The sequence below is a fragment of the Lissotriton vulgaris genome, chromosome 12 (assembly GCF_964263255.1).
Source record: "Lissotriton vulgaris chromosome 12, aLisVul1.2, whole genome shotgun sequence".
Classification (NCBI taxonomy): domain Eukaryota; kingdom Metazoa; phylum Chordata; class Amphibia; order Caudata; family Salamandridae; genus Lissotriton; species Lissotriton vulgaris.
Window position 1 is genome coordinate 33,456,304 of NC_141700.1, and position 27,272 is coordinate 33,483,575.

The 27,272-nt window shown below is 49.7% G+C and overlaps 1 protein-coding gene across 8 annotated transcripts in view; it reads left to right on the forward strand.

The window, feature by feature from the left end:
- LOC147673145 (uncharacterized) overlaps positions 1–27,272 on the forward strand; it is a 265,735-nt gene that overhangs the window by 232,885 nt on the left and 5,578 nt on the right. For all 8 annotated transcript variants that reach the window (XR_015302602.1, XR_015302604.1, XR_015302601.1 and 5 more), the window contains one exon: positions 16,003–16,107. Coding sequence is in view for 4 of the 8 variants with exons in the window: in XM_086946893.1 (XP_086803019.1) it covers positions 16,003–16,072 (70 nt within the window). In the remaining 4 variants the exon portion in view is untranslated. The remainder of the gene's footprint in view (positions 1–16,002; positions 16,108–27,272) is intronic.

Genomic DNA, 27,272 nt, shown 5'->3' on the forward strand with positions numbered 1-27,272 from the left:
AAACCTGATCCGTTGAGGACAAGCGTCACTTTGTGAATGCTGACAGATAGTGAGCACAACTGGTCCCGCAGAGCGCATCACAACAATAAATATTACACACTATGCACAGCTTAAAAATATGCAGATAAATTATTCAAGAGGTGCAGGAGAAAAAAAAGATAACACCGACACCCGTAGCAGCCACACAAGTTTTGAGCTCATTACCGCATTCATAAGTTGACAAAAAAGTATAGCACGTCTAGTGAGTGGCAAGTTCCCAGGGTCTTTGTGTGTGTTGGGGGTAGAGGGGGGGGTTGACCCCAGGGCCCTCTGCAAGACGGTGCGGGCTCTTTCCCTCTAGTGACTCGTATAGCGTCTCAGGACGTGAGTTTCCCAGTCACTATGTCCATGCGCATGCTGTCAGTGCTGGCAGTGTTAGCAGAGTATTTGTTGCTTTGTGCTGGCAGTTTACTGCTCAGTGCTCCCATGCAACCCCTTAGACTGGCACTCTGTGCCAGCCGCCCTCCGAGACGACTGCTCTTACTGCCCACTCCCTAGCAGTCACTTTGCATCTCGTCAGGCTGTCACTCCAGTGCAACCCCCTCAGACTTCCACTCTGTGCTAGCCCCCTCAGTCCCGTACAGCTGCCACCCACTTTTTTTTTTTCTTTTTAAGTGTATCTTATATAGCGCACGGCTACCCCAACGGGGTGTCCCGGCGCTTGCATTGGGAACCCGTCCTGGCTTTTCCCTGTGAGATAACCCGTATTGGGCATCCCCAAGGTGAAAGCCAGGCATCCCGCCGCGGGGGGCCGTAGTGGAGATTAAGCAAGCTATTGCCCAGAGTTGCAGAGTGTGAACCCGTGATTCGAGTAGGCACCGAAGTGAGAATTATCGAGTTCGTGGACACTTGGGCTCAGACCCTGCCGCGTCGGGAATTGAACCCTGGTCCCGGGTCTGACCTCAGCTTCCGGGTATGCCTCCTCTAACCATTGAGCCACACTTCTCCCCCTGCCTGCCCTCATGCTGACTCAAACTATCGTTCTCTACCACCCCTCTCAGACTGTCACTCTCTACCAGCCCCCAAGCTTTCTCACGCTGTCACTCTCTTCTAGCCCCCCTCTGGCTGTCACTACAATCCCCTCAAACCCATAAGACTGTCACTCTCTGCCAGCTCACTTGGGCCGTCACTCTCTACCGGCCTCCAAACCCGTAAGACTGTCACTCTCTGCCAGACCACAAACCCCCTCAGGCTGTCACTCTCTACCAGCTCGTCCGAGCCTGCCACTCTACGCCCGGGGATGACCCCATGATGTCAGTGCAGTAGTGCCCGCTGTCGCCCCTGGGTAGTTAGTGTGCCTGTGCCCCCACTCTTGCACTATTGAATGTCACTGCCCCAGCGTCACTCCCCCACCACCTTGGTTGTCACGGTGACTGTGCCCCCACCTTTGCACTAGTGAATGTCACTGCCCCAGCATCACTCCCCCACCACCTGGGTTGTCACAGTGCCCGACCCCGCCTTGTCATACTGGCATTTAACAAATTTCTTAATGCGTACTGTGGCATGTGGGCTCGGGCTATGTGTACGCATGGCTAGCGGTTGCTACTAGGCCAAGCCAGCTGAGCCCATGCATCATTGTGAAATTCGAATCTTGGGAGGAAGGATACTACTTCAAGGGGCAGGGCCTTCCCTTCTTTAACAACTTAACTAACCTTTCCTGATGAAATGATGAATTAAATAAATGTGGGCTGGGTCAAGGCCATTGGGCTAGGAACAGTGGAGTGCGTCACCGTCATCGAATCTTGGATGGAGCCCGAGCTCGACACACCACCACTGGGCATGTCGTAGTATTTTGGCATGACGTCATGAGGTCTCTGACTGCTACTTAAGTTATTACTTTAATATTTACAGTTACACTTGTGTTCGGCCGGGGCTGCGGGCCACTGTTTTTATTAACTGATAGGCCCCTGGTGGTGCTGTCTGCCCTCAATGTGGCCGGGCTCCTCTAATTCGCGGGTTGCGGGTGTGCAGGAGCAGGGCAACTTGCAAGCAGAAATAAATCTGCGTGCAGCGCGCACACAGTCAAATCCAACCTAGCCAATAAATGTCTGACTCCCGCCCAGTATTGCACCCGAATCCCGCCCACCCCACCACTAGCAACAGTCCACTGAAGTATGGGCACACCCGTACGCCGCCTCCATGATGACGCCACGCCATCACATGATCAGTATCATTAGGAGGATTAATGATGATGCAGACAGTAATCACTTTATTGTTGCTCCAGCTCACATTCACACTGAACCGAAGCACACTGGAATCAGGAAACCCAGAACAACACTCTGCGCCAGTGCGCCCACTCCGAGTCACTGAGTCAGTATTGGTAATTTATTGTCATGATCAAATGTGACAACAATGTACAGCCAGTCGTACAGACACGTGTAGACCCGGCCCTGAAAAGTAAGTGCCGGTGCTAAGCACCGGCACAAATTAAGCACTGCCTGTTCGCCACGCACATAAACGTAAAATGCCCAAGCTTCACCTCCAGGTATCCACACCAATTATCCAAAGGCAATGGTCTGTGGATGAACTGATCTTAAAGAAACAGGTTAGTGTTAGATTCCTTACCTTAGAATAACCCGAGGCGTCGGACTGGATCCGGAAAGTTTTGCGTAACAGTACCGCTGCGCGTCGGTAGGCGTAGGCTGCGGCTCCATGTCCGTCGTCGGTGTAAGATTATCGGTGCCGGTGGGGATGCCCGGGTTCAAGCCCTGTAACGATTACAACCGACTGATGTCGGTTACTGATCCCCATCGCCGGTGCCTGTATTGCCTTGGGGTCGACCATGATGACAAGTTGTGCCCCGACTGCCGGGCCTTGACGTCGAAGGCTAGGCGGGAGCGGTCCCGTAAGCGCCTCGAGCTCCGACAGTCCAGGTCAAGGAGGAGGTTGAAGAACCGGTCGTGGGGCCACAGTCATCGCAGCTCAGCAAGTCGACACCATTCGTCGGGCTCCAAGTCCTCAGGTAAGAGACACAAGAAGTCGAGGAGACCACATTGCTCTTCCTACACCCCGCCCCGCCCCCCCCCCCTGATGCTGCCGGGGGTTTGGGCGACACCACCAAAGGCGGCTCCGCCGGTGCCGCGGGCGCCGCTGCCAGCTCCATACCCGCCGGTCCCTGGGCTGAATGCGACGCCGGAGGAGATCGATGCCTTCCTCATGGCCATGAGGGCACTCTCTCCTGTTGGGTCCCGCTGTGGTGCCTTTGGGCCCCGCGGACCCAGCTGGAAGCTTCGGCCCCTGCGCCGTCGGGTGCTTCGGCCTGGGCGAAGTCGACGACTTCGGTCCCGACGCTGCAGGGCCCCACCGGGTCGTCGCTGGTCGACCTTACGACCCCTCCGCCAGCGCCGACCCCCAGGGTGTCGCTGGACGACGTCGTCCCCGGTCCCTCCCTCCCTCCGTCCGGATCCGGCTTCGGACCGCCGTCGCCAGACGCCCCATTCAACGCAGAGAGAAGAGCAATTCTTCTATGATCCGGCCCCATCCTTTGCACCTGACTAACAGGAGATGGGAGACGAGAGTGCCAGTCGTATCACGACTGGGCAGTGGATCTAGGGGAGGCCAGTGGTTTGGACACTTCGCCCGACACTGGCTTTGTCTCCCCTCCTACCGTGGCTTCGGAGGAGGGGGCTGCTTACAGCGTGGTGCTGACGAGGGCGGCCAAGGCCTTGGGTCTTGAGCTCCCCGTCGCAGCCGTGAGGACTAACCACCTCACCGAGGTCCTTAAACAGCAGGAAAACTGTTCGGAAACTGCTGTTTAATGAGGCCCTTACTGACGTTCTGTTAGGCATTTGGTCCAGGCCCGCTACAGGTCCCCCTGTAGATCGTAACGTGGCCAGGCGCCACCGCCCGGCCCTGAACGACACTAGCTTCCTGTCCACCCACCCCACCCCACCCCCGGGAGCCTGGTTATCCAGGCCTCTAACTCCCAGACCGCATTCCCGACTGCTCCACCTGATCAGGAATCCAAATGGTATGAGCAGTTTGGTAAGAAGCTGTTCTCCTCACTCAGTTTGGGGTTGCGGTCTGTCAACACCGGTTGCCTTTTGGGCCGTTATACCCACTCTCTGTGGGACACGGTCGTGGATGTGCTGCCAGGTTGCCCGGGGGAGGCCCAGGTCAAACTTGCTCAAGCCCATGCGGAAGGGTGGGATGCAGCACGGTACTCTATCCGATGTGAGCTGGATACCACAGACTCGCTGGGCAGGGCGATTTCCACGAAGTTGGCGGTTCGCGGCCACGCCTGGCTGAGGTCCACCAACTTTTTGGCTGATGTCCTGAATTCCCTCATGGTCATGCTGTCTGATGGCCGTTGCCTCTTTGGCAACAAGGCAGATAGTGCGCTTGAGCGTTTCAAGGACTCCAGGGCTACGGCCAAGTCCTTGGGCCTGTCGGGCCAGCGCCAGCAAACTTCTCCCTTTCGATCCTTTCTGGCCAAGGAAGGGGCACCCTCTCACGTCCTGCCAGCCACGGGCCGCAGACTAACATCCAGCGCGGCGGTGGACGTGGTAACTACTGTGGCGTTGCCAGGGGACAGCGGCGAGGCCAGTCCACATCCGCCCTGCAGCATCCGCCTCAAAGCCCTCCGAGCTTTCAAGCCCATTTGGCGCCAGTGGGGGGCAGGGTTCCCCATCACCTCCTCCACTGGCGCAGCATCACGTCGGACAGGTGGGTGCTGCAAATCATCCGAAGGGGCTACTTCCTCCCCTCCGAGGTGACCCCTCCAGCCATGCCACCGCAGTACCACCGCATGTCGGGGGATCACTTGCAACTTCTGCAAGAGGAAGTTACAGCCCTCTTGGCCAAGGGGGCCATCGAGCGCGTTCCTGGGCCAGATGTAGGGTGTGGTTGTCACTCCCACTACTTTCTGGTTCACAAGAAGGGAAAAGGGGGCCTACGCCCTATCTTGGACCTGCAGAACGTCAGCGGCTTCCTCTGGAAGGAGAAGTTCAAGATGCTGACTTTGGCTCAGGTCTTAGCTGCCCTAGACCCTGGAGACTGGATGGTGGCGTTGGACGTGCAGGCTGCGTATTTTCACATCCCCGTCCTGCGGGCCCACCGGCGCTACCTGCGGTTCACTGTAGCCCACAAGCACTTTCAGTATACTGTGCTCCCCTTCGGCCTTACCAGCGCCCCTCGGGTGTTTACGAAAGTGATGGGGGTGGTCACAGCTCATCTGCGCAGATTAGGGGTGCCAGTCTTCCCCTATCTCGACGACGATTTGTTGAAGGCGGGCTCGCCCCAGACAGTCATCAGCCACCTCCAGACTACGTCCGACCTCCTGCACCTGCTGGGGTTCTCCGTCAATGTGCCGAAGTCACACCTGTGTCCCTCTCAGAAGCTCCTCTTCATCGGAGCGGTTCTGGACTCTGCGCGGTTTCGTGTTTATCCTTCCGAAAAGCGGGTTCGTGATATTCAGGCTCTCATTCCGATCTTTCAGCCTTTATCCCGGATCTAGTCAGGTTGACGCTGCGGCTTCTGGGGCTGATGGCCTCCTGCATCCTTCTGGTGCATCACGCCAGTTGGTGGATGCGGGCTCTGCAGTGGGACCTGAAGTTTCAGTGGGCCCAGCATCAACGCAACCTGTCTGACCACGCCCTGATCTCGGAGGGCGCTGCGAGACAGTTTCAGTGGTGGCTCATGGACCGCGATTGGGTTAGTGGCAGATCCCTCTCCCTACCGCAACTGGAGCACGTAGTCGTGACGGATGCGTCCCTCCTGGGCTGGGGGGGGGGGCACATGGAAGAGGCAGAGATCAGAGGTCTCTGGTCTCCGGCGGAGTCCCGGCTCCACATCAACCTTCTGGAGCTACGGGTGATCCAGCTTGCACTGAAAGCATTCCTCCCCTCTGTCCAGGGGAGTGTAGTGCAGGTGTTCACGGACAACACCACCTTCATGTGGTATTCCAACAAACAGGGCGGGATGGGGTCGTGGACCCTGTGTCAGGAGGCTCTGCGCCTCTGGCAATGGCTGGAACATCAAGGTGTGACCCTGGTGGTTAAACACCTGGCAGGTTCCCTGAACGCCAGGGCAGACGAACTCAGCTGCCGGTGCATGATGGATCATGAATGGCATCTGAACTCGGACGTGGCGCAAGGCCTCTTTCAGCAGTGGGGAGAGCCTTGGTTAGATCTATTCGCCACAGAAGAGAACGCGCAATGTCATCAGTTCTGCGCGTTGGAATTTCCAAGGAGGCACTCGCTCAGAGACGCTTTTCGTCGCAAGTGGAGCTGCGGTCTGTTATACGCCTTTCCGCCTATACCACTTCTGCCCAGAGTGCTGAAGAAGATCAGGCACGACCGGGCCCAAGTCATCCTTGTGGCTCCGGACTGGGCACGAAGGTACTGGAATCCCGAGCTACTCAGCATGTCAGTCGATACCCCAATTCGTCTGCCTCTTCTGGAGGACCTTCTGTCGCAGCAGCAGGGGACGGTCCTCCACCCGAACCTGTCCAGTCTCCACCTCCATGGGTGGAGATTGAGTGGCGGCAGTTGAGGCCATTTGACTTGCCTCCTGAAGTCTGTAACATCATTCTGGCAGCCAGGCGTCCCTCCAGAAAATCGGTATACGCTTGCAGGTTGAATCAATTTGTGGCATGGTGCACAGCAAAGGCTGTGGATCCCCTTTCTGCCCCCCTTTCAGAGGTTCTCCTCTTTCTTTTTTCTCTTGCCCAGCAGGGCTCTGCTCTGGGCACTTTCAAGGGCTACCTCTCTGCAATTTCAGCCTTTTTAAGGCTACCTGATCAGCCTTCTCTTTTCAAGTCCCCTGTAGTAAATAGATTCTTGAAGGGCATCACTCACATGTTTCCTCCTGTTCCTTCCGTGACGCCTCAGTGGGACTTGAATCTTGTTCTTACTTATTTGATGTGCCCTCCTTTTGAGCCATTTCACAATTGCCCTCGTCTTCTCACTCTTAAGACTTCCTTCCTGGTTGCCATCACCTCTGCCAGGAGAGTGAGTGAGCTCCAGGCTCTTTCTTCCAAACCTCCTTTCCTTTCTGTCCAAAGTTGTCTTGAGAACGCGTCCCTTTTTCCTGCCCAAGGTAGTCACAGCCTTCCACATCGGGTAGTCCATCACCTTGCCCACCTTCTTTCCGCCTCCGCATCCCTCGAAAGAGGAAGAGAGGCTCATCTGGATCCAAAACGTGCGCTCTCATTCTATTTGGACCGCACACGCCAGTTCCGGGTGGACAACCAGCTCTTTATTGGTTACGTGGGCGCTAAGAAGGGACGGGCGGTGCACAAACGGACCATCTCTCAGTGGGTTTTGTTGTGCATCAAGGTATGCTACTCTTTGGCTAAAAAGGAGCCTCCTGTTGGGCTGAGATCCCATTCCACTCGGGCCTCGGTGGCTGCTACTGCCCTGGGTCTGGGAGTCCCCTTGCAGGACATCTGTCAGGCAGCTACGTGGGCCTCGCTGCACACGTTCGCTAGACACTACTGCCTGGACAGCCAAGTCCGGAGAGACAGCTTTTTCGGCCGTTCTGTTCTCCAGGACTTTCTGGTGTGATCATTGGTTCGCAGACCCACCACCGGGGTTGGTATTGCTGGGGTATCTATTCTAAGGTAAGGAATCTAACACTAAACTGTTTCTTTCAGATGCTCAAGTTAGTTACCTTCGGTAATGATATATCTGTAAGAAACAGTAGTTAGTGTTACTTCTCCACCCATCCTCCCCGTTCTGTGAACCAATATCTAGGGTTAAGGACATCCCTTTGAGGGCCCTAGTTTCATGGCACCAGTGTCGGTTTTTATCATGGCTCTGCGTCCCTGACGCGGAAAAGCTGTGTATAAGAACTGACGTCAGTGCACGAGGGTGTCTTCATCCTGGCGCCGACGACTGACGCTGAACCGCAGACGACGCCTACCGACACGCAGGGTTACTGCTACACAAAACTTTCCGGATCCAGTCTGACGCCTGGGGATATTCTAAGGTAAGGAATCGAACGCAAACTACTGTTTCTTACAGATATATCGTTACCGAAGGTAAGTAACTTGTGCGTCAGGAATATTTGCTTACGCTTTTCCGCCTCACCCACTCATTCCACTAGTGGTTAGAAGCTCAGGCAGACATCCCTCACACTAATCCTGGTGTCTACAACTTGGGCTTGCCAGCCTGGTTAGAACTCTCAGTAGCTCCTCAGCAAAAACTACCTCTGTTAGATACATCTGCCAGTGGATTCCTCACCTTGTGAATATCCCCTTGCGTCAGCAACATTCGGAAATTCTATTCGTAGCTTCGCGCCGACTTGGACTTGGATGTCATAGAGACACGGCATCGCACGTGACTCCGCTGACGTCACCGACGCCCATAATATGCCCACGCCGGCGGGATGACATCAGTTCCGCCCTTTTTTCCGTGCCTTCGAGGCACACGGACGGACCAATGACAGTATATATATACATAGTATACACAGTACACGATAGTCAAGATAACACACAGTGTGATGCAAATGTAAGAAAACATCTGAAATAACATATTTTCTTTGACCATAAAACACATACAATACAGTTACTCTGGTATAGAAGAGTGGACAATGCGAAGGCGGGTGGGTCAGTGAGGAATCCACAGGCAGATACTGTATCTACCAGAAAAAGCATTACCGAAGGTAAGTAACTTGTTCTTCTGATAGATACATCTGCCAGTGGATTACTCACCTTGTGAATAGAGTCCCACAGCAGTCCCCACTCCCGGAGGAGTGTGTCCACTCTCCTAGACCAGAAAATCCTGGAGGACAGAGCGCGCAAAGTGGCCATCCCTTCTCACCTCGGTATCCAAGCAGTAATGCTTCGGGAAAGTGTGGAGGGAGGACCAAGTTGCGGCCCTACAAATATCCTCTACAGGAACACCTCGGTGACGTCAGCGGAGTCGCGTGCGATGCCGTGTCTCTATGACGTCCAAGTCCACTTCAGCGCGAATCTGGCACCTGAAGTCATAGAATTTGGTTATCTGAATCTTCCACCAGACTGTATGAATATCATTAAAGATGCCAGAAGACCTACTACAAGAGCTTGATATGCAGCAAAAAGGAAGTGGTCTGTTATTTATTGTAATAACAATCATATTAACCCACTTGATGCTTCCGTTCAAATTATCATTTGTTATCTACTACATTTACAACGTTCGAATTTAGCGTACACATCTATATGTTAAATCTTGCTGCAATAGCCGCTTATCTTCAAAATAGAGAACACATGTCCCTTTTCATAATACCTGTTATTAAGGCCTTTATGGCAAAGACTCGAGAGTTATTCCTCCAAGACTTTCCCCTGCCCCAGTGTGTAATCTCAGTATTGCCCTTACCAGGCTAATGGGTCCACCCATTGAATCTTTACATGTATGTGAACTACAATTTCTCACTTGTAAAGTTGCTTTCCTCATTGCTATCACATCACTCAGGGGAGTGGGTGAGCTTCAGGCATTAACCGTAGAAGAACCATTTTACAGCTACACCAAAACAAAATGATTCTTCGTACTAATCCTAAATTTCTATCTAAAGTGGTTTCTGCCTTCCTCATCAACCAATCTGTTGCCTGTGTTCTTTCCTCAATCAGATTCTGTGTAAGAACGTGCTCTACACACTTTAGATGTTAAGAACATTACTGTATTACATAGAACAGACAAAAACCTTTTCGGAACACTATAAACATTTTGTCGCTTTTGCTCCACCACACAAAGGTAATCCCATTTCCAAATCAGGTATTGCACTGTGGATAGTCAAATTTATTCAAACACATTATGCAAAAGCAAAGAGAACTTTACAGATACCTGAAGGCTTCTATGGCTTTCTTAGGAAATATTCCCATAGCTGACATCTGTAAAGCTGCAACATGGTCTACAACACACATATTCACAAAACACTATTGTGTAGATGTGTTAGCCAGACAACAAGCTAATTTAGGCCAGGCAGTTTTATGGACATTATTCCCATAGCTGACATCTGTAAAGCTGCAACATGGTCTACAACACACATATTCACAAAACACTATTGTGTAGATGTGTTAGCCAGACAACAAGCTAATTTAGGCCAGGCAGTTTTATGGACATTATTTCACACTTCTGCAACAGCTACAGGTTAGCCACCACTTTGGGAGAGTACTGCTGTTTAGTCTATGCACAGCATGTGATCTACAGCTCACATGCCTCGAACGGAAAAGGCTATTTACCCAGTATCCATCTGTTCTTGGCATGTAGAGCTGTATAGTCACATGCGCCCACCCACCTCCCTGGTTACCTGTACCTGCTCCATAACTATCTTAATTATACTTAGACATGGACACCTCTATTCTACTCTTACTAACTCCATTCTCACTCTCTCCGGGAGAACAATCTAACAATGGAGTCGATGCCCATGCGCACTATCACCGAAAGGAGGAGTCGCCTACCTCGTGACTGGAAAAGACTTCTTCGAACAAAAACGAAGTGCAAACGTCCGGCAGACTTATGCATAGCATGTGACTCTACAGCTCTACATGCCAAGAAGAGATGCATACTGGGTAAGTAGCATTTTTCTTTTAGACTACATCTTTTTACTTCCTCCCATTGCTGCTTCTCACTTCAAAATACTCTTCTAAAAATACACGTTGTTTCATGAAAACACTCTTTCAAATATTACCACATTTTTTATTCCAAAAGGAAAAACCCACATTTTTCATTTCTCAAAACATTGACAGATGCACCCTCTGTCTCAGGTAAACATTGAACACCAACAAAGAAAAGGGGATGCGCTCAGCTACTCCAAATCTTTCAAAAGAATAATAACACCAATGAATAAATCATGTAATCTAAAAAATGCATAACTAGTTACCCATGTGTCATAGTCCTATCGTTGAAGGCTGCCCTCGGAAAAGGACACCTCGGCGCAGAGAAAAAAAGGGCCGACATCGTCGTCGACGGGCCCGAAGAGAGGAGCTCCAACCCTTGACGCCCAACATGCCGCCGAGATGGAGAGGAGGAAGAGGAGGCTCGAGGCCGAAATGGCGAGCATCCGGTAGTGGAAAAAGGACTTAGTCGAGAAGATGAGCCAATACCCCATCCCGCCGAAACCCGTGCTCGAAAGAGGACAAGGATGCCAAACCGCCAAAAACGCCCGAACCAGTCGAAGAACAGGGGGACGAAGACTATTATTTCGAGGGAGAAGGCAACAAAGATCTGCAATCCTACCGAGACTCAACTTCCATTAGAGGCACAAGACCTAGAATGGCAAGATCTCTACGCCAAATCGCCGGAAGAAGGGGTAGACACTTACCCTTCGAGGCCCTCGTCCGCCAGACGACATAGGGATCTACAACATGGTAGTCCAAAAGGCTGCACAGACGTATGGAGTGAAAATGGAAGAGGAGAAGCCCAAGGGATGTTTTCTCCTGGAGAGACTACTGCCTCAACAAACTAGAAGCCAATTCCTGCCCATGGTCCCTAGTGTGCTCGATCAAGGAAGAGAGGCCTTTAAGGAACCAGCAGTATGGGTCAGTACCAGCCGACTCCATAATTGCAGCAACGGCTAGGAAGAGGGCCAAAGAGCCCACTAACGCCGGGCCACCTCCAGGCAAGGAGAGTAGGAGGATGGATCTCAAAGGGAGAAAGGTGGAGAGGAATGTGGCAATCCATTGGCGCATCGCAAACTCCAACACCCGGATCAGTAGGCTCTCATACCAACACTGGGATGAAGTGGGGCAGCTCCTAAAGCATCTACCAGACCAGAACCAACAAAGAGCAGCTCACCTGGTAGAAGAAGGCAAAAGCATGGCAAACACATGCCTAAAATCGGCATTGGATGCTGCAGAAACATCAAACAGACTAATAATGATAGGAGTGATCGAGAGAAGACACGCATGGCTCAGAATTTCAGGATTCAAACCAGAGGTGCAAAGCAACATCCTGAATACACCTTTTACCGTAGAGCAACTGTTCGGCACACCAGTTGACAACAAGTTGACGCAGTTCAAGAAGGACAACGAGACAGCAAGGTCCAAGGGAGCGTTGTAGTTCAGAGGAATGAGAAGGGGCACACACACGAGAAGGCCTGGTGGTAGAGGAGTCAACATGCCTACCACATCGCACCAGGCGTTCCAGCAAGGCTACCAAGAGAGCAACCAAGGCCAGCAGCAGCTGGGACAGCAGCAGAGCTGGCAATACCAGCCCCGGGGACAGTCCTTTCAAGGGCGCGGAAACGGATGAGTTCAAACAGGAAGGGGAAGCCAACAACCCTCATCCAATTGACCTCACCAGGAAACAGACTCCCACCGTAGCAACACCTCAGGGTGGGTGTAAAGACATAAAGGAGAACTGGAGCCGAACGTTCAACGACAAACAGTACCTCGAACGCTCAACGCCGGTAGGGGAAGAATAAGAAACTTCATCCAGGAATGGAGGAAGGTCACATCGGACAAAGGATACTGTATAGAGTTAGAAAAACAACCTCCGAACAGAAAACCAAGAAACAAGGCACACTCGGCAAAGGAGCTCTCGCAACTAGAGGAGCAAGAACTGCTCAGGAAGGAGAGCTAGAGGTGGTGCCGAGAAACCAAAGGAACGAAGGGAATTACTCCACTTACTTCCTGGTGCCAAAGGTGGATGAAACACTAAGACCTATCCTAGATCTAAGGTTCCTGAACAAATTCATAAAAACCCATAGTTTCAAGATGACTACCTTGCAAGAGGTAATACCACAAATACAACAAGGGAACTTCATGTCTATTATAGATTTAAAGGACGCATACTTACACATCCCCATCAACCACAAACACAAGCGCCTGCTAAGGTTTGTGATCAACCAAAGCCACTACCAGCTCACAGGACTGGCATTCGGCCTGAAATCCGCACCAAGGGTGTTTACAAAATGCCTATCAGCTGTCGTAGCACACCTACGAAGGCAAGGAATGCACGTATAGCCTTATCTCGACGACTGGCTCGCAAAGACAAGTTTGTACAGCCAATGCAAACTACACATTCAGCAGGTCATACGAACGCTGACTCAACTGGGTTTATCGATCCAATGGGAGAAATCATCAACAGAACCAGAGCAAATCAAGATATTCTTAGGGGCAGAGATCAACACCATACAGGCCAAAGTGTTCCCCAGCAGGAAGAGAACATTAGCGATACTGAAGGAAACACGTCATTACCGCAAGGGACAAGTTCTGACAGTGAGGACAGTGAGCAAGCTGATGGGAATGATGGCGTCGTGCATGACACCTAGTCTAAAATATTCGACTCCACATGAGACCATTCCAAGAATGGATACAGCAGCAATGGTCTCAGACAACGGGGACTTGGGAAGAACTAGTGGTTGTCAAACACGCAGTGCATCAGGAAATAGCGTGGTGGAACAAAGAAAACATATCACAGGGGAAACCATTCACACAACCAACTCCAAACAGTGACCATCATGACGGACGTCTCCCAGCTGGGGTGGGGCGTGCACATGAATAAACTCAAGGTGAGGGGGGCTATGGTTGTAACAGGATGCGGTCAAGCACATCAATTACCTAGAACTAAAGACAGTGTTCCTAGCCTTAAAAGCCTTTCAGAAGGAGCTGTACGGAAACAGGGGGTTGATCAAAACAGACAACACATCAACTGTGTTCTACATCAGCAAACAAGGAGGGACACAGTCAGTAGCACTATCAGGGCTAGCACAGGAGATGTGGACATGGGCCATTCCATTGAGGATAGACCTACTAGCAATACATCTCTCAGGGAAGGACAATGTGGAAGCAGACCGACTCAGCAGGCAGACGTCCACATCCCACAAATGGGAGATCAACCATCAGGAATTACAGCAAGTATTCCGGAAGTGGGGTACACCGCAAATAGACTTGTTTGCAACACACCAAAATGCCAACACTTCACATCCAGACAACCAGACCATCGATCACAAGGGAATGCGCTATGGATAAGTTGGTCAAAGACATTTGCATACGCTTTTCCCCCCATACCACTGATACACATGGTACTCAGCAAATGCAGGGTCAGCAACATGTTACTGATACTAATTGCACCTCAGTGGGCCAAACAGACCTGGTCTCCCAAATAGAAAATAGTGGAAATGGCACAGGCACCAGCATACAGATTCCCAAAACGAAGGGACCTGTTAACAATGCAGAACGGAAGGGTGCTTCTCCCAGAGACCTTCAGCCTGGCGGCATGGCTCCTGAAGACCTAGAGTTTGCACACCTCAAACTACCGGCGAGCACAATGGCAGTGCTCAGGGAGGCAAGAAGACCTACCACAAGGAAATGCTACATAGCAAAGTGGAAGAGATTCTCACAATGGTGCATTAGAGAAAGATTGCAAGGGAAAGTCACAAGGGAGTCAACAGTACAAAAATACTTCACACATCTACTGAAAAGTAATCTAAGCAACACATCCCTTACACTGGAGGAGAAACGGGGAAAGGTTTCTTCACCTCTCAATTAGTAAAAAGATTTCTAGAAGGAGAGAAGAAGATTACACCTCCAAACAGAATGCCAGCACCAGCATGGAACCTCAACGTAGTGATGACCCAATTGATAAAGGCACCATTCGAGCCGATGCACAAGGCTACACTGCACATGCTCATGCTTAAGACAACCTTAGTGGCTATCACATCATTACGGAGAGTGAGTTGCAGGTATAACACTTTTCCGAAAACCAACCAAAAGCACAGAGGGAGCCCTGCACACACTGGATGCTAGGAGGGTGGTGATGCACTATATACACAAGGACAAAGGAGGGCAGAAAGACAAAGCAACTCTGTTTCCTTCGCAAGCAGGTTTTTGGGACGACCTGTTACCAAAAATACCATTGCACGATGGATTGCACAAACCATACAACTCTGCCACAAACAAGCTGTGCAAAAGTTACAAGGAGCAGCTCATGCTCACTCAACAAGGAAGAAAGGAGCAACTATTGCGCTTCTGGCTAACACACGAATTCAAGACATCTGCCAAACTGCAACATGGTCTTCAGTGCACACGTTCACTAAGCACTACTGTGTGGATATCCAAATTAACAAAGAAAGCGCAAGTGGCACAGAAGGGCTTAAAACAGATATTCAGTAATCAGCTCATCCTCCACCCAGCCACCACAATAAGGACAAACCGCTACAAAGAAAGATTCACGCTGCAAAACGTATAGTTTCTTACCTGTCGGTGCAGTTTTGCAGCTTGAAAACTTTCTGGATTTACTAGCGAACCCACCTTCCTCTGCCAGAAAGATGAGACGGGAGGAAAGGGATTAAAAATTTTAGAAAATAAGAGGAAAAACAAGAATAGCACAAAACAAGAAAAAAGAATCCAAAGCACGTTGACGTCACGAGGGACACCAAATGGTGGTATGTCGACCCCCACCTGGTCCACGAGAAAAAAAAAGAAAAGAGAAAAAAGACTACAATTCTGGACCCAACCACTAGATGGCGGAATAATGCACAGCATATTGAATCCAGAAAGTCTTCAATCTGCAAAACTACACCGACCGGTAGGAAACTATTCGATATCTAAATAAGCCCTAGATATATCTGAATAACACACACAAAATGCTTGGGTTTCTCACACTTCTGCATTATTCTCTGATTTCATGTGTTGCTGATTGACACCACATATTCTGCTTTTAACTGTTTTTAGACATTTTTATTTTTCTAAAAGTGGTAAAGGCTGTTTGACATTCTTTCCTATACAAGTGCAGTAGTTCTGCCATGCAATGGACCATGCTTTAAAGCATTAAAGAATGCATTTTAGCTGGTCACTATAAAAGATTTAATTCAATGCTTTGGTTTCCGCTCCATGTTCTGAAGGTAGGTTTTAGTATGACAACAAAACCTATATCATATGTTGTGCTTCCATAGTGCTCCTGATGCATTATTAGCAAATTGGTAAGTAGGATTCTGTCAGTTTGAAAGTAATCCCTGACTGGTCAGTGCCGGAATGTTTGTTGCCTAAAAACCATTTGCTCTGCTGGGAAAAGACTAACTGTTTATTTGATTCTACAGTGCTGCGTCCCCTGGAAAGGGTAAAGCGAGTGTAACACGGAGGCAATCTGGCCGGGTTGTTAAAAAGTGAGAATGTGCGTGGTGTCCCTCAACGCAGCTTACTGGGTATGTCCCCTTTCCATAATTGTTGCATATTAGGTGATTTAGAGAAATGTTCTGTGTCGATTAGAAATGTGTTGCAAATTGAACCATTTACTTGGTGCATAACTGCCCAATAGCTATACATAGCCCCCAGCTTCTTCAGATGTCGTAGCAGATCACGTGGCAAGTTCTTTTTACATATGGGCCCTGAGGATGGATCCCGCAAATAGTTCACATTGCCCACAACAGCCATCATATGCAGAATGTCTAGGTTTTTTAGGGTGGATTAGAAGGTGTACTTAGGGGCAAAAAGGAGTCAGGTGGTTTCCCAGGGTGTGGTAGAGGTAATTAAATTGGAGCTGCTCCAGTGACGGGACATCAGTCACGATCCATATTATAGCCCAAAAGCTCCAAGAACTACAGTGGTCATTGGTCCCTGCTGTCTTCCCTTTCTCCAGTAGCATTTGAGAGATTGAACATCAGATCTAATATGTTTTGGTTATTTTGTATGGCTATGAAAGAAAAGGGGTGTACATAGTAGAGGACATAAATAGAGTTCCCTACCTTCTACAGGGCCATAAACCTAGGAGAGTGATGGAAAACAAGAGAATGGGCTTGCTGCAGGGAGTTTAGACACAAGTCACATCACCAACCAAATGGAACATGAATGTACACCTGGAGTTTCATTGGATAGGATCGCAATAGTGTGTGCAAGTTTCACATGAAATCCAAGACTGTTTTTGTACACTAACAACTGTTTGCATACAGCTGTTGTGATAGTGTGTACATGGAAGTGATGTTCATAGGATTTTATGTATAGTTTGTGGGATTTAGTTCTGACTCAGGTTTCAGAACTAGACTTGGGATAGAACAGTATTTGCATATTATAAACAATTAAAGAACTCACGGTGCCCCCATAAGATTTCGTGATACTTGGGTAACCTGCACAAGGTGGCAAATACATGACCATTAAACGTTAGTCGCAATTGGTTTACGTTAATATCCTGTTGAATAAATGGGGTGGTGTTTCAGAATTTGAGAGTGAGGACCGCAAAAATAAAACTTAATTTTCTCAAATTTCACAGCCTATAAACCACAAGAAGCCACATGCTGTATGATTAGAGTAGGCATAGTTGTGAGGTTTACATTTATGGAGTATGATAGCCACCCTGTGACTTGTGTGGCTAGCAATGCACAGCACCTTGAAAATACATGTTCGAGGCATATGAGCTGCAGATCGTACACTTTTGCAATAGATTGCCACCTGGTGCTGGGCTCGGATGATTGTAGGTGGTTGTCTTCTTGGAAGAAGTCTTTGTAGTCACGAGATAGGTGACACCTCCCTTGGACAATACTGCGCATGTTCATCGACTCCATCCTCAGATTGTTATTTTCCGCCACTGGGTTCGGATGAAAGTTTTCCACTCCGGCTAGAAAAGACTTTTCCAGCAACTTCGAAGCGTGAAATTTTATATAAATATTTTCGACATCGAATAGACTTTTCGACATCACCAGCTATATTCCAGTGCGTCGACGCGGGCCGTTGAGCCTATCGGTGCCGTACGGCCTACGCCTCATGGACAGAACTCCATTCAAGAGATGCCCGGTATGTTGAGCAAAATTCCCTCATAGCGTCCATCACGAGGTCTGCAACCTCAGTCTATCGCCGGAACACGACGAGTCGACCTGCACAGCCTGTGCATCCTTCCGATCAAAGAAGACCATTCGGGATCGGAGGGCCCGTCGACACGAAATGAGGAGATCAGCGCCAGCACCGGAGGCCATCTTTGAGGAGGAGATCATCGGAGAGGACGTGTCCGGGGACGAAGATCCACTCGAAGATATCTCCGAGGACGAGGCTCCACTCGTTGCAGAGGAAGACTCGCCTGATCTCCAGATCATATCGGGGGCAGAGGATTCTGACGACTCTATTCCATCTCGGCAGCCCGTGAGTACTCTTGCCCCCACACAACATACACTACCCAAACAAAAGGCAGCGGTCGGCTCTACGCCCATGGGGCCCAGTCGAGACCGAGATCTACCCTCAAATGCCCCACCTTCGGGCTCGGCTCCGAGGAAAAAGACTGCGCCTTCTGGTGCCCCGGCACCGACGAAACCGCATGTGCCAATTCCACCTCCTCCATTGGCACCGAAACATCCTTCGACACCGAAGCCAAAACACCCTTCGGTGCCCAAAGACAAAGACCCTTCGGCACCCAAACCAAAAGACACATTGGCGCCGAAGCCAAAGACTGTACCGGATCCGAAAGCTTCGACTCCGAAACCTTCCGGTTCCAGACACCTAAACCCTCTAACAAGCCTACCAAGCCGAAACCACCTTCGGCACCGAAAAATTTGCCACAGGACTCAACAACTCCTCCTAAAGCAAAAAACACAAAACAACCCGTATCAGCACCGACAAAAATCGACTCCGAAGAAGATTGTATAGGAGGATGAACTGTTTAGACCAGATCCTAAACAAAGAAAGGTCCATATCAATGAAAAAACTGGACATGTGGAAGCAATTCCTTACAGGAAAAGGCCAACAGACACACCAATTCCACCTGTGGTTCCTGCCAAAAAGAAGGATTGTGCAACTTCTCCAATGCACCCTTCCTCTCCTTCACCTTCTTCCTCTCCTATCCCTCCTTATATTGAACCTATAGCGTCTCCTGTTCAATCTCCTGCATCATCACACCACACTGACGAGGAGTATGATCTAGGTGGGGGGAATGACGTACCAGAGCCACATGTATACCCTTTAGATGAAAATGTCAATCCAGAATATCCTAAGGATGATGACATATATGGTTTTCCACCACACAATGTGCCAGACATTCCTGATCCTCAGTACTACTCCACAAAACCTTCCCCTCCCTAAGATAGTATTGGGTTTAATCGAGCGTGTGCTTCACAATTATGGGCTGCTGCAGTTTCACAGCAAATCTACAACTAGGAATAATATTTCTTTCCTGTCCATATTTTATTGTATCTTCCCCTGTTGTTGCAAAAACACCTCCTCACTGTACAGGAGATTTTTCCAGCTTGTACTGCAGCCACTACGTCTGGTGCACTACGTGATTTTAACATGGCAGCTCCCAGTCTATGATATTGAGTATAGTGAACCACTAGTAACTCGATTGCTCTTGACCTTCACTCACCCATGCAGGGCGCAATAAAAAAATTAAAAAGCTAATCATAATTCTACTTTATACATTTATGCTTGTGTTTTCCAAAGGTTTATATTTTGGAATGTTTTTTTTTTAAATCCCATGTTTGGCCTTCCCTACACCTCCATTAGTTATGGGGATGTTCCTTCCTCCTTCCCACCCTGTATATGGATTTAGTCTAACCGTATCCAGACTGGAATTGTGCCTCGGCGAAGTTTGTGAATACCCTCAGTCATACGGTTTTGTGTGAACAATGAACATTGCATATCTGTGGCACGCCTCCTCCCCTCCCCCTCCCCTCACAAGGGAGCTCATTTACTACAGAGTAACTTTCCAAACTACATTTTCGTATCGTAAATATATAATGTTAAAACGCATTCAAAAATCATACAGCCCATGCGGAGTTTAGGTGCTCAAATGGATTCTGAATTAGGCCTGGCAAGAAGATTGCACCATTAAACTGGTGGCATTGATTCTGTGCGCGTGCAGACAGGAAGTGCACAGACGCAACACTTTCAATAAAAAGAAGGCACTGGCTGTAAAGAGCCTGACTAAGACGATTCAGACCAGAAGGCACATTAGACGCAAACAGGGCACATCTGGAGGCCTGTTTAATCTGCTCTTTAAATAATTTCCCGCATGGTATGTTATGGTGACGCAGGGCTCCGTGGGATGAAAGCGCAGTAAAACATTCCAACTGGAGGAAGACGAGCTGGGTTTTAATGACAAACCTGGACAGGAGACAGGGCCTCCCCTAGGGCCTCTCCCGTCGGCTGCTGCTGCTGCTGCACTGCAGCCTCCTTCCCACCCTTCCAAAGTAGTTTGAGGCTGTGCAGACCCCCCAGGATATAGCGGCTTTCATAAAAATAGCCGCGCGATTTCTACAAAAGTACCTATTTCGCTGGCACTTTTGTAAAAATCACGGCATTTTTACAAAAGTGCTGATTTCGCTGCAAATCGCGAAATTGCGATGTCCTGGAGGGTCTGTCTAATGCACGTAAAAGAGCCAATTCCTAGACTTCTGGTGACACGCCCCTGCCTGACAAAGAATCTAAAGTTATTGATGCGTCAGGGAAACGGATTGCTGGTCAGGCAACAAACATATGGCGCATAGCAAACACACAAGCTTTACTCTCACGCTGGGACAGGGCTCACTACGACCAATTAGAAAAATTAATGGAGCACCTCCCAGATCAATACAAAGATCAGGCAGCAGAGCTCTTACAAGAAGGCAACTTAATATCTAATGCCTCAATTAAATGTGCACTAGATGTAGCTGATACAGCATCCAGAGCAGTCAATACTAGTGTTCTACTCAGACGTCATGCATGGTTACGCATTTCAGGTTTTAAACCGGAGGTACAAACTACAATCCTGAACCAGCCCTTCTATCAGAACCAGTTGTTTGTGCCGGAAGTATACAACACACTAGAAAAGATTAACACCATCGCTGCTGCAGCAATTCTCCTCATATTCTGACTATTATGTTTTCCCATTATACATGACGAGCTCAGCTCGTCATCAGCACAGCTCAACCGTGCCTCACGACGAGCTCAGCTCGTCATGAGCAGCGAAGGGGTTAAGAAAGACACGGACACAGCTAAGTCTATGGGTGCATTACAATCCACACAGACTAGAAGTTCTTTTCGCCGCTCCTGTTATAGAGGAGGCTCCAAGCATACCGGCACAGATACAACATCATCTTTTAAGACACACACACAAACTTCCTCTAATAAATTCTACTTTAGAGGAGGATACAGAGGCAACAATAACAAGGGAAGAGGTAGAGGTAATAACAACAAACGCTCCTCTTCCACTCCCAAACAGTGACTTCCCTCTGCCTCCCCTACAGCATTCCACTCCTGTGGGGGGCAGATTATCACAGTTCCTACTTGTCTGGAATCCCATCACAACAGACAGATGGGTAAGACAAATTATCCAACATGGCTACTGCCTAGAACTCGCAGAAACCCCCCAAACATACCACCCAGGCAGCGTCCAATGTCCACAGACCATATGACTCTGCTTCAACAGGACGTTATAGCACTTCTACAGAAGGATGCTATTCAAGTAGTTCCTTTAGAAGAATGGGGAACAGGAGTTTACTCCCTGTACTTCCTAATTCCTAAGAAGGACGGGACACCAAGACCAATTCTCGACCTCAGGCCCCTCAATTATTACATACAATCAGATCATTTTCACATGATGACTTTACTACAAGTACTCCCGCTACTACAACAGGGACACTTGCTTTCAACACTAGACCTAAAGGACGCCTATTTTTCATGTTCCCATACATCCTGCGCACAGGAAGTAACTAAGGCAGGGGTCTCCAAACCGGTCCTGGAGGGCCGGATCCATGCCAGATATTTTGGATATCCCCTTTGAGATGCATGTAGTTATTTTAAAAATCTGGCATGGATCCGGCCCTCCAGGACCGGTTTGGAGACCCCTGATCTAAGGTTTGTCATACAAGGACAACACTACCAGTTCAAAGTCCTTCCATTCAGGGTCACAACAGCACCACAAGTGTTTACAAAGTGCTTAGCAGTAGTAGCAGCACATCTCAGAAGACAACAGATACAGGTCTTCCCTTACCTCGACGATTGGCTCATAAAAGCAAAATCGTTATACCAGTGTGTCCAACACACAAAACAAACAATTCAGACATTGCACGACTTAGGGTTTACGATAAACTACTCCAAGTCGCACCTAGAGCTTCGCACGTTCATCAGTATCTAGGAGCTACCATAGACACATCTACAGCTCTAGCGTATCCCAGTCCAGCCAGGATTCAAAGTATTCAGAACTTAGTCTCCTTTTTTCAACACCAGCAGTCTCTCCAAGCCAAAGTGTTCATGAGACTGATAGGCATGATGGCGTCTTGCATCTTCATAGTTTCTCATGCAAGACTGCAAATGCGCCCATTACAAGAATGTCTAGCACAACAGTGGAATCGGGCTCAAGGTCCGCTCACAGACCTGGTGTTGGTAGACAGCAGTATATATCGCTCTCTACAATGGTGGAACACCAAAAATTTGACAAAGTGACGGCCGTTCCTAGAACCTGTTCCACAGATGTTGCTCACGACAGATGCATCCCTCACAGGATGGGGAGCCCATCTCTTGCATTATACCACACAAGGTGAATGGAACAACCAACAAAAACATTTCCATATCAACCATCTAGAGCTGCTAGCAATTTTCCTAGCACTCAAAACGTTTCAGGTACAAGTACGAAACAAAGCTGTTTTAATCCAGACTGACAATATGACAGCCATGTATTATATACAAAACATGGGTGGACACTCTCTGCAACTGTCCCAGCTTGCACAGAACATTTGGAGATGGGCCATTCCTCAAAACATACACCTGACAGTAGAACACCTTCGAGGAATTCACAATCAGATAGCGGATCTGTTGAGTCGTCAGTCACAACAGATTCACAAATGGGAGATACACCCACAAGTTCTTCAACCATTCTTCCAAATGTGGGGGCATCCACAGATAGATCTGTTTGCCACCCACGAAAATGCAAATGCCCAACCTTCGCCGCCTGGTTTCCACACCCACGGTCGGAGGGGAATCCGATATGGATGGACTGGTCAGGCAGATTTGCGTACGCTTTTCCGCCTCTCCCACTCATTCCACTAGTAGTACGCAAGCTCAGACCACAGTCTCTCAAACTAATACTAGTGGTTCCCACTTGGGCACGTCAGCCGTGGTTCACCACACTACTAGATCTCTCACTGGTTCCACATCAAAAATTACGGCTCACGCCATCCCTGTTCACACAGAACCATGGTGAAATAAGGCACCCAGAACCAAGCCAACTGAATTTGGCGATCTGGCTCCTGAAGTCCTAGAGTTTGGTTACTTAAATTTACCACCAGACTGTATGAATATAATTAAAGAAGCTAGAAGACCCACTACCAGAGCATGGTATGCTGCTAAGTGGAAAAGATTTGTAACAATAATCACATTGATCCACTGGATGTTTCCATCCAAAATATTATTTGCTTCCTTCTACACCTACAAAGGTCCAATTTGGCTTATTCTTCCATACGCCTGCATCTGGCAGCAATTGCAGCATATTTACAAAATAGGCAACATCTATCTCTCTTCAGAGTACCTGCAATAAAAGCATTTATGGAAGGATTAAAACTAATAATCCCACCTAAATTACCACCTGCTCCAGTATGGAACCTAAACGTGGTCCTTACAAGACTTATGGGACTCCCTTTCGAGCCTTTACACAAGTGTGAATTGCTATTCCTAACATGGAAAACTGCTTTCCTTGTTGCCATCACCTCTCTCAGAATAGTTAGTGAAATACAAGCATTCACAATACAAGAACCATTTTTTCAGATACATCCTAACAAGGTGGTTCTTAGACCCAATCCTAAATTCCTGCCAAAAGTCATCACTCCTTTTCACCTTAACCAATCAGTAGAGTTACCAGTGTTTTTTCAAAAACCGGACTCTGTTGCAGAAAGGGCTTTACACACCTTAGATGTTAGAAGAGCTCTGTTATACTACACAGACAGGACTAAATCCTTCAGAAAGACAAAACAACTATTTGTGTCTTTCTCTCCCCCACACAAAGACAATCCCATCTCTAAAGGAGGAATTGCCAGATGGATTGTTAAGTGTATACAAATATGCTATCAAAAAGCTAAGCGTACACGAACGGTTCCTCCTAGAGCGCACTCCACTCGCAAACTAGGAGCCTCTATAGCTTTCTTAGGAAATATACCCCTAGAGGACATATGCAAGGCAGCAACATGGTCTACAATACACACCTTCACTAAACACTATTGTGTTGATGTGCAAGCCAAGCAGCAAGCTGCGGTAGGCCAAGCTGTCCTTGAAACACTATTTCAGTATGCTGCAACGGATACAAACGACCACCGCTAGGGGAGACACTGCTGCACAATTGTTGCAAAAGTGTACGATCTGCAGCTCATATGCCTCGAACGGAAAATGCTACTTACCAGTATGCATCTGTTCTTGGCATGTAGAGCTGCAGATTCGTACACGCCTTCCTGCCTCCCCGGACTTGTATCTGTTCCAGTACTCATCTTACTTAGATGCACACGCATGGACATCCTTTCTCTTTACTTCTACTAACTCCATCATTTCCCATCATGGCGAAAAACAATCTGAGGATGGAGTCGATGACCATGCGCAGTCTTGTCCAAGGGGGGAGTCACCTATCTCGTGACTACAAAGACTTCTTCCAAGAAGACAGCAACCTGCAATCATCAGAGCCCAACACCAGGTGGCGATCTATTGCAAAAGTGTACGAATCTGCAGCTCTACATGCCTAGAACAGATGCATACTGGTAAGTAGCATTTTCCTTCTCTTTGATGTCCAGTGCACTTTGATTGTAGTGGCCATTGCATGACTGAATTTGCTACAGACTCCATATTTTGAATCTGGGGCAATAGACCTGGGCAAACAGGGCACATGGTTCATTACTGGCTGAAATGTGATGGGATCAGGTGTGACCAAAGCAATCCTCCTGGCTGTGTCCCTATAGCGTAACCCTGATACATTTACATGCTGTAGGGGCCATGAAGGGAAACAGAAGCCCTTAATCATCGAATCATAACAATGGGTAGTGTGTCGAAGCAATACAGATATTAGAGCTAGCAGTAGTCAAGGGTATGGGTTCCAGAATGTATTGGTGGATTAATATACAAAGTTCAGCCTAGAAGGGACCAAAACTCTCTAAAATCTCCTGTGATGTTACACTGTACAATAATCTGTCCGCCTATAAAAGCCCCAATCTGAAAGAGACATGTTAGTGATAGATTCCTTCCCTTAGAATATTCCCCAGGCGTCAGACTGGATCCAGAAAGTTTTCAAATTAGTAGTACCTCTGCGCGCTGGAAGGTGGCGTTGCGAGCACTGTGGTGACGTCACGAAGACTACTTAGGCGCCAACCATGCGCGCTGACGTTGGTTCTTTGTTTTCCACTCCAAAAGCGCAGATCCGGATTGAGCACATACCTCGGTCATTTTTTCACCACTTTTTTGAGATTTTGTCTCCTTCTCTTGTCTCCTGGTGCACGTAGGGATGCCCGGCTTTAAGTCTTGTGGGCCGTAAAATGTGGGTGGCAGACCCCCATGATGTCTGCCTCTACTGCCTGGAGACCGACCATGACTCCAGGGACTGCTGTGCCACGGCCCCAAAGGCCTTGCAGGAGCTGCGCCGGCAGTTTCTGGAGGTCCGGCACTCCTCATCGCCCTCTGGATCTAGTGGCCGTTCGCAGGACTGCTTGCGGGACCGGAGCTGTCGCTCCTCGGGCTCTAAGACTTCACCTTCAGATTCCGGTAAGCGACGACATAAGAAGAAGCCGAAGAAGCGTGTTAGCTCTGCGACGTCCCCCACGTCGCTCACCGGAGGTGGATGAGGGGGACAGAGGCTCTGCCCCTGCGGCTCCTCCAGAGCCTGGGAGTCCCGCGGCCTACCTGCTATACCCGGGTCCGTCGCCGACTCCCGAACAAATGCAAGAGTTTCTTGCTGCCATGGACCGCCTGTTTAAGCTCGGGCTCCCGCCAGCGCGACTGCGGGCCCCGCGGTCCCATGTCCAGATCCTGTTGGCCCGGCAGCAGCGCCTCTGGTGCCAGCCCCAGAGCCACTGGATCCAGCGCTCTCGGCTCCGGCCCAGCGCCACAAGGTGCAGTGATGCCGGCTTCGGACCCCGTGTTGCCCATGGCCCCAGCGCCGCCCATGGCCCCGCCACAGGCGCCTCACTGGATGCCGTTTATCCCGCCGCTGCCCTGGTTCTCAGACCATTTCGTTCCAACCTGGGCTCCGCATTGGGATGCGGCTCCAGTTCGGCCCTGGCTGGCGTCACTCCTGGTGCCGCTCCCGGCGCCGCTTGCTCTCTCTTTGGCGCCGACCCTGCGCCGCAGCCGGTTCCTTCTACTCCGGAGCCGGATGAGGATTGGGACGACCCGAGGACCCTCTTGCGCGGCAGTGTGACTCCGAGCAGGTTTGGGTGGATGACCTTCAGGATCACGGTGAGCTTGATGTGTCTTCTGACCCGGGGTTTGCCTCCCCTCTGCCTACTATGGAGGAAGGCGCTTCCTATACTATGGTACGGTGGCCCTTAAGACCAACTTCCTTATGGAGGTGCTCCAGACCGCGTCGTTGGAGTCGCTGCTCCCTTTCAATGAGGTCCAATATGGCAAGAGGTTGTTCTCCTTGGCCAGCTTGGGGCTGAGGTCGGTTAACCTCTTAAGTGCTGCGCCTATACCAGCGGCCGACGGCACCACTACCTCGGGAGTGCTGCCGTCGGCCGTTGGACGTTCCAGCTGCACCTGTGCAATGGAACGTTCAGCACTGGAGCTGGACGTTCCAAAGCAGCTAAGGTGTTAATACCGCCTGCTTATTGGGCCGTTACTGCCATGCAGTGTGAGATTCGGTAGTAGAGGTCCTGCATCAGTGCTCTGAGGAGGTCCAGGCTGTCATTTCCCAAGCGATTGCGGAGGGCAAGGATGCGGCGAAGTTAGCCATCAGGTGTGGTTTGGACACTGCTGATTCATTGGGCAGGGCAATTTCCACGACTGTGCGCCGCCACGCCTGGTTACGTTCCACTGGGTTCTCACCCGATGTCTAGAGCTCGCTCACGGACATGCCCTTTGATGGCTCCCGCCTCTTTGGTGATAAAGCTGACAATGCCCTGGATCGCTTTCAAGACTCTTGTGCCACGGCCAAGTCTTTGGGTCTTTCCTTGAAAAAACCCTGCCACGCCGGGGTTTCGTTGCTTTCGTGGCCAGCCAGCCTGTGCAGAACCAGCCTCAGCGAGGCCGCGGACATGGGTTCCGCAGGGCGGGTCTGGTAACCAGCGTGTAGGTCAGTTCACTTCCATCCCCGCTGCTTCCGCCGCAAAACCTTCCTAATCCGAACTTCAGGGTGCACCCCACGCCAGTGGGTTGCAGGGTTTTCCTCCACCACTGGCGCAAGATCACATAGGACAAGTGGGTGCTGCCGATAATCTGCCAAGGT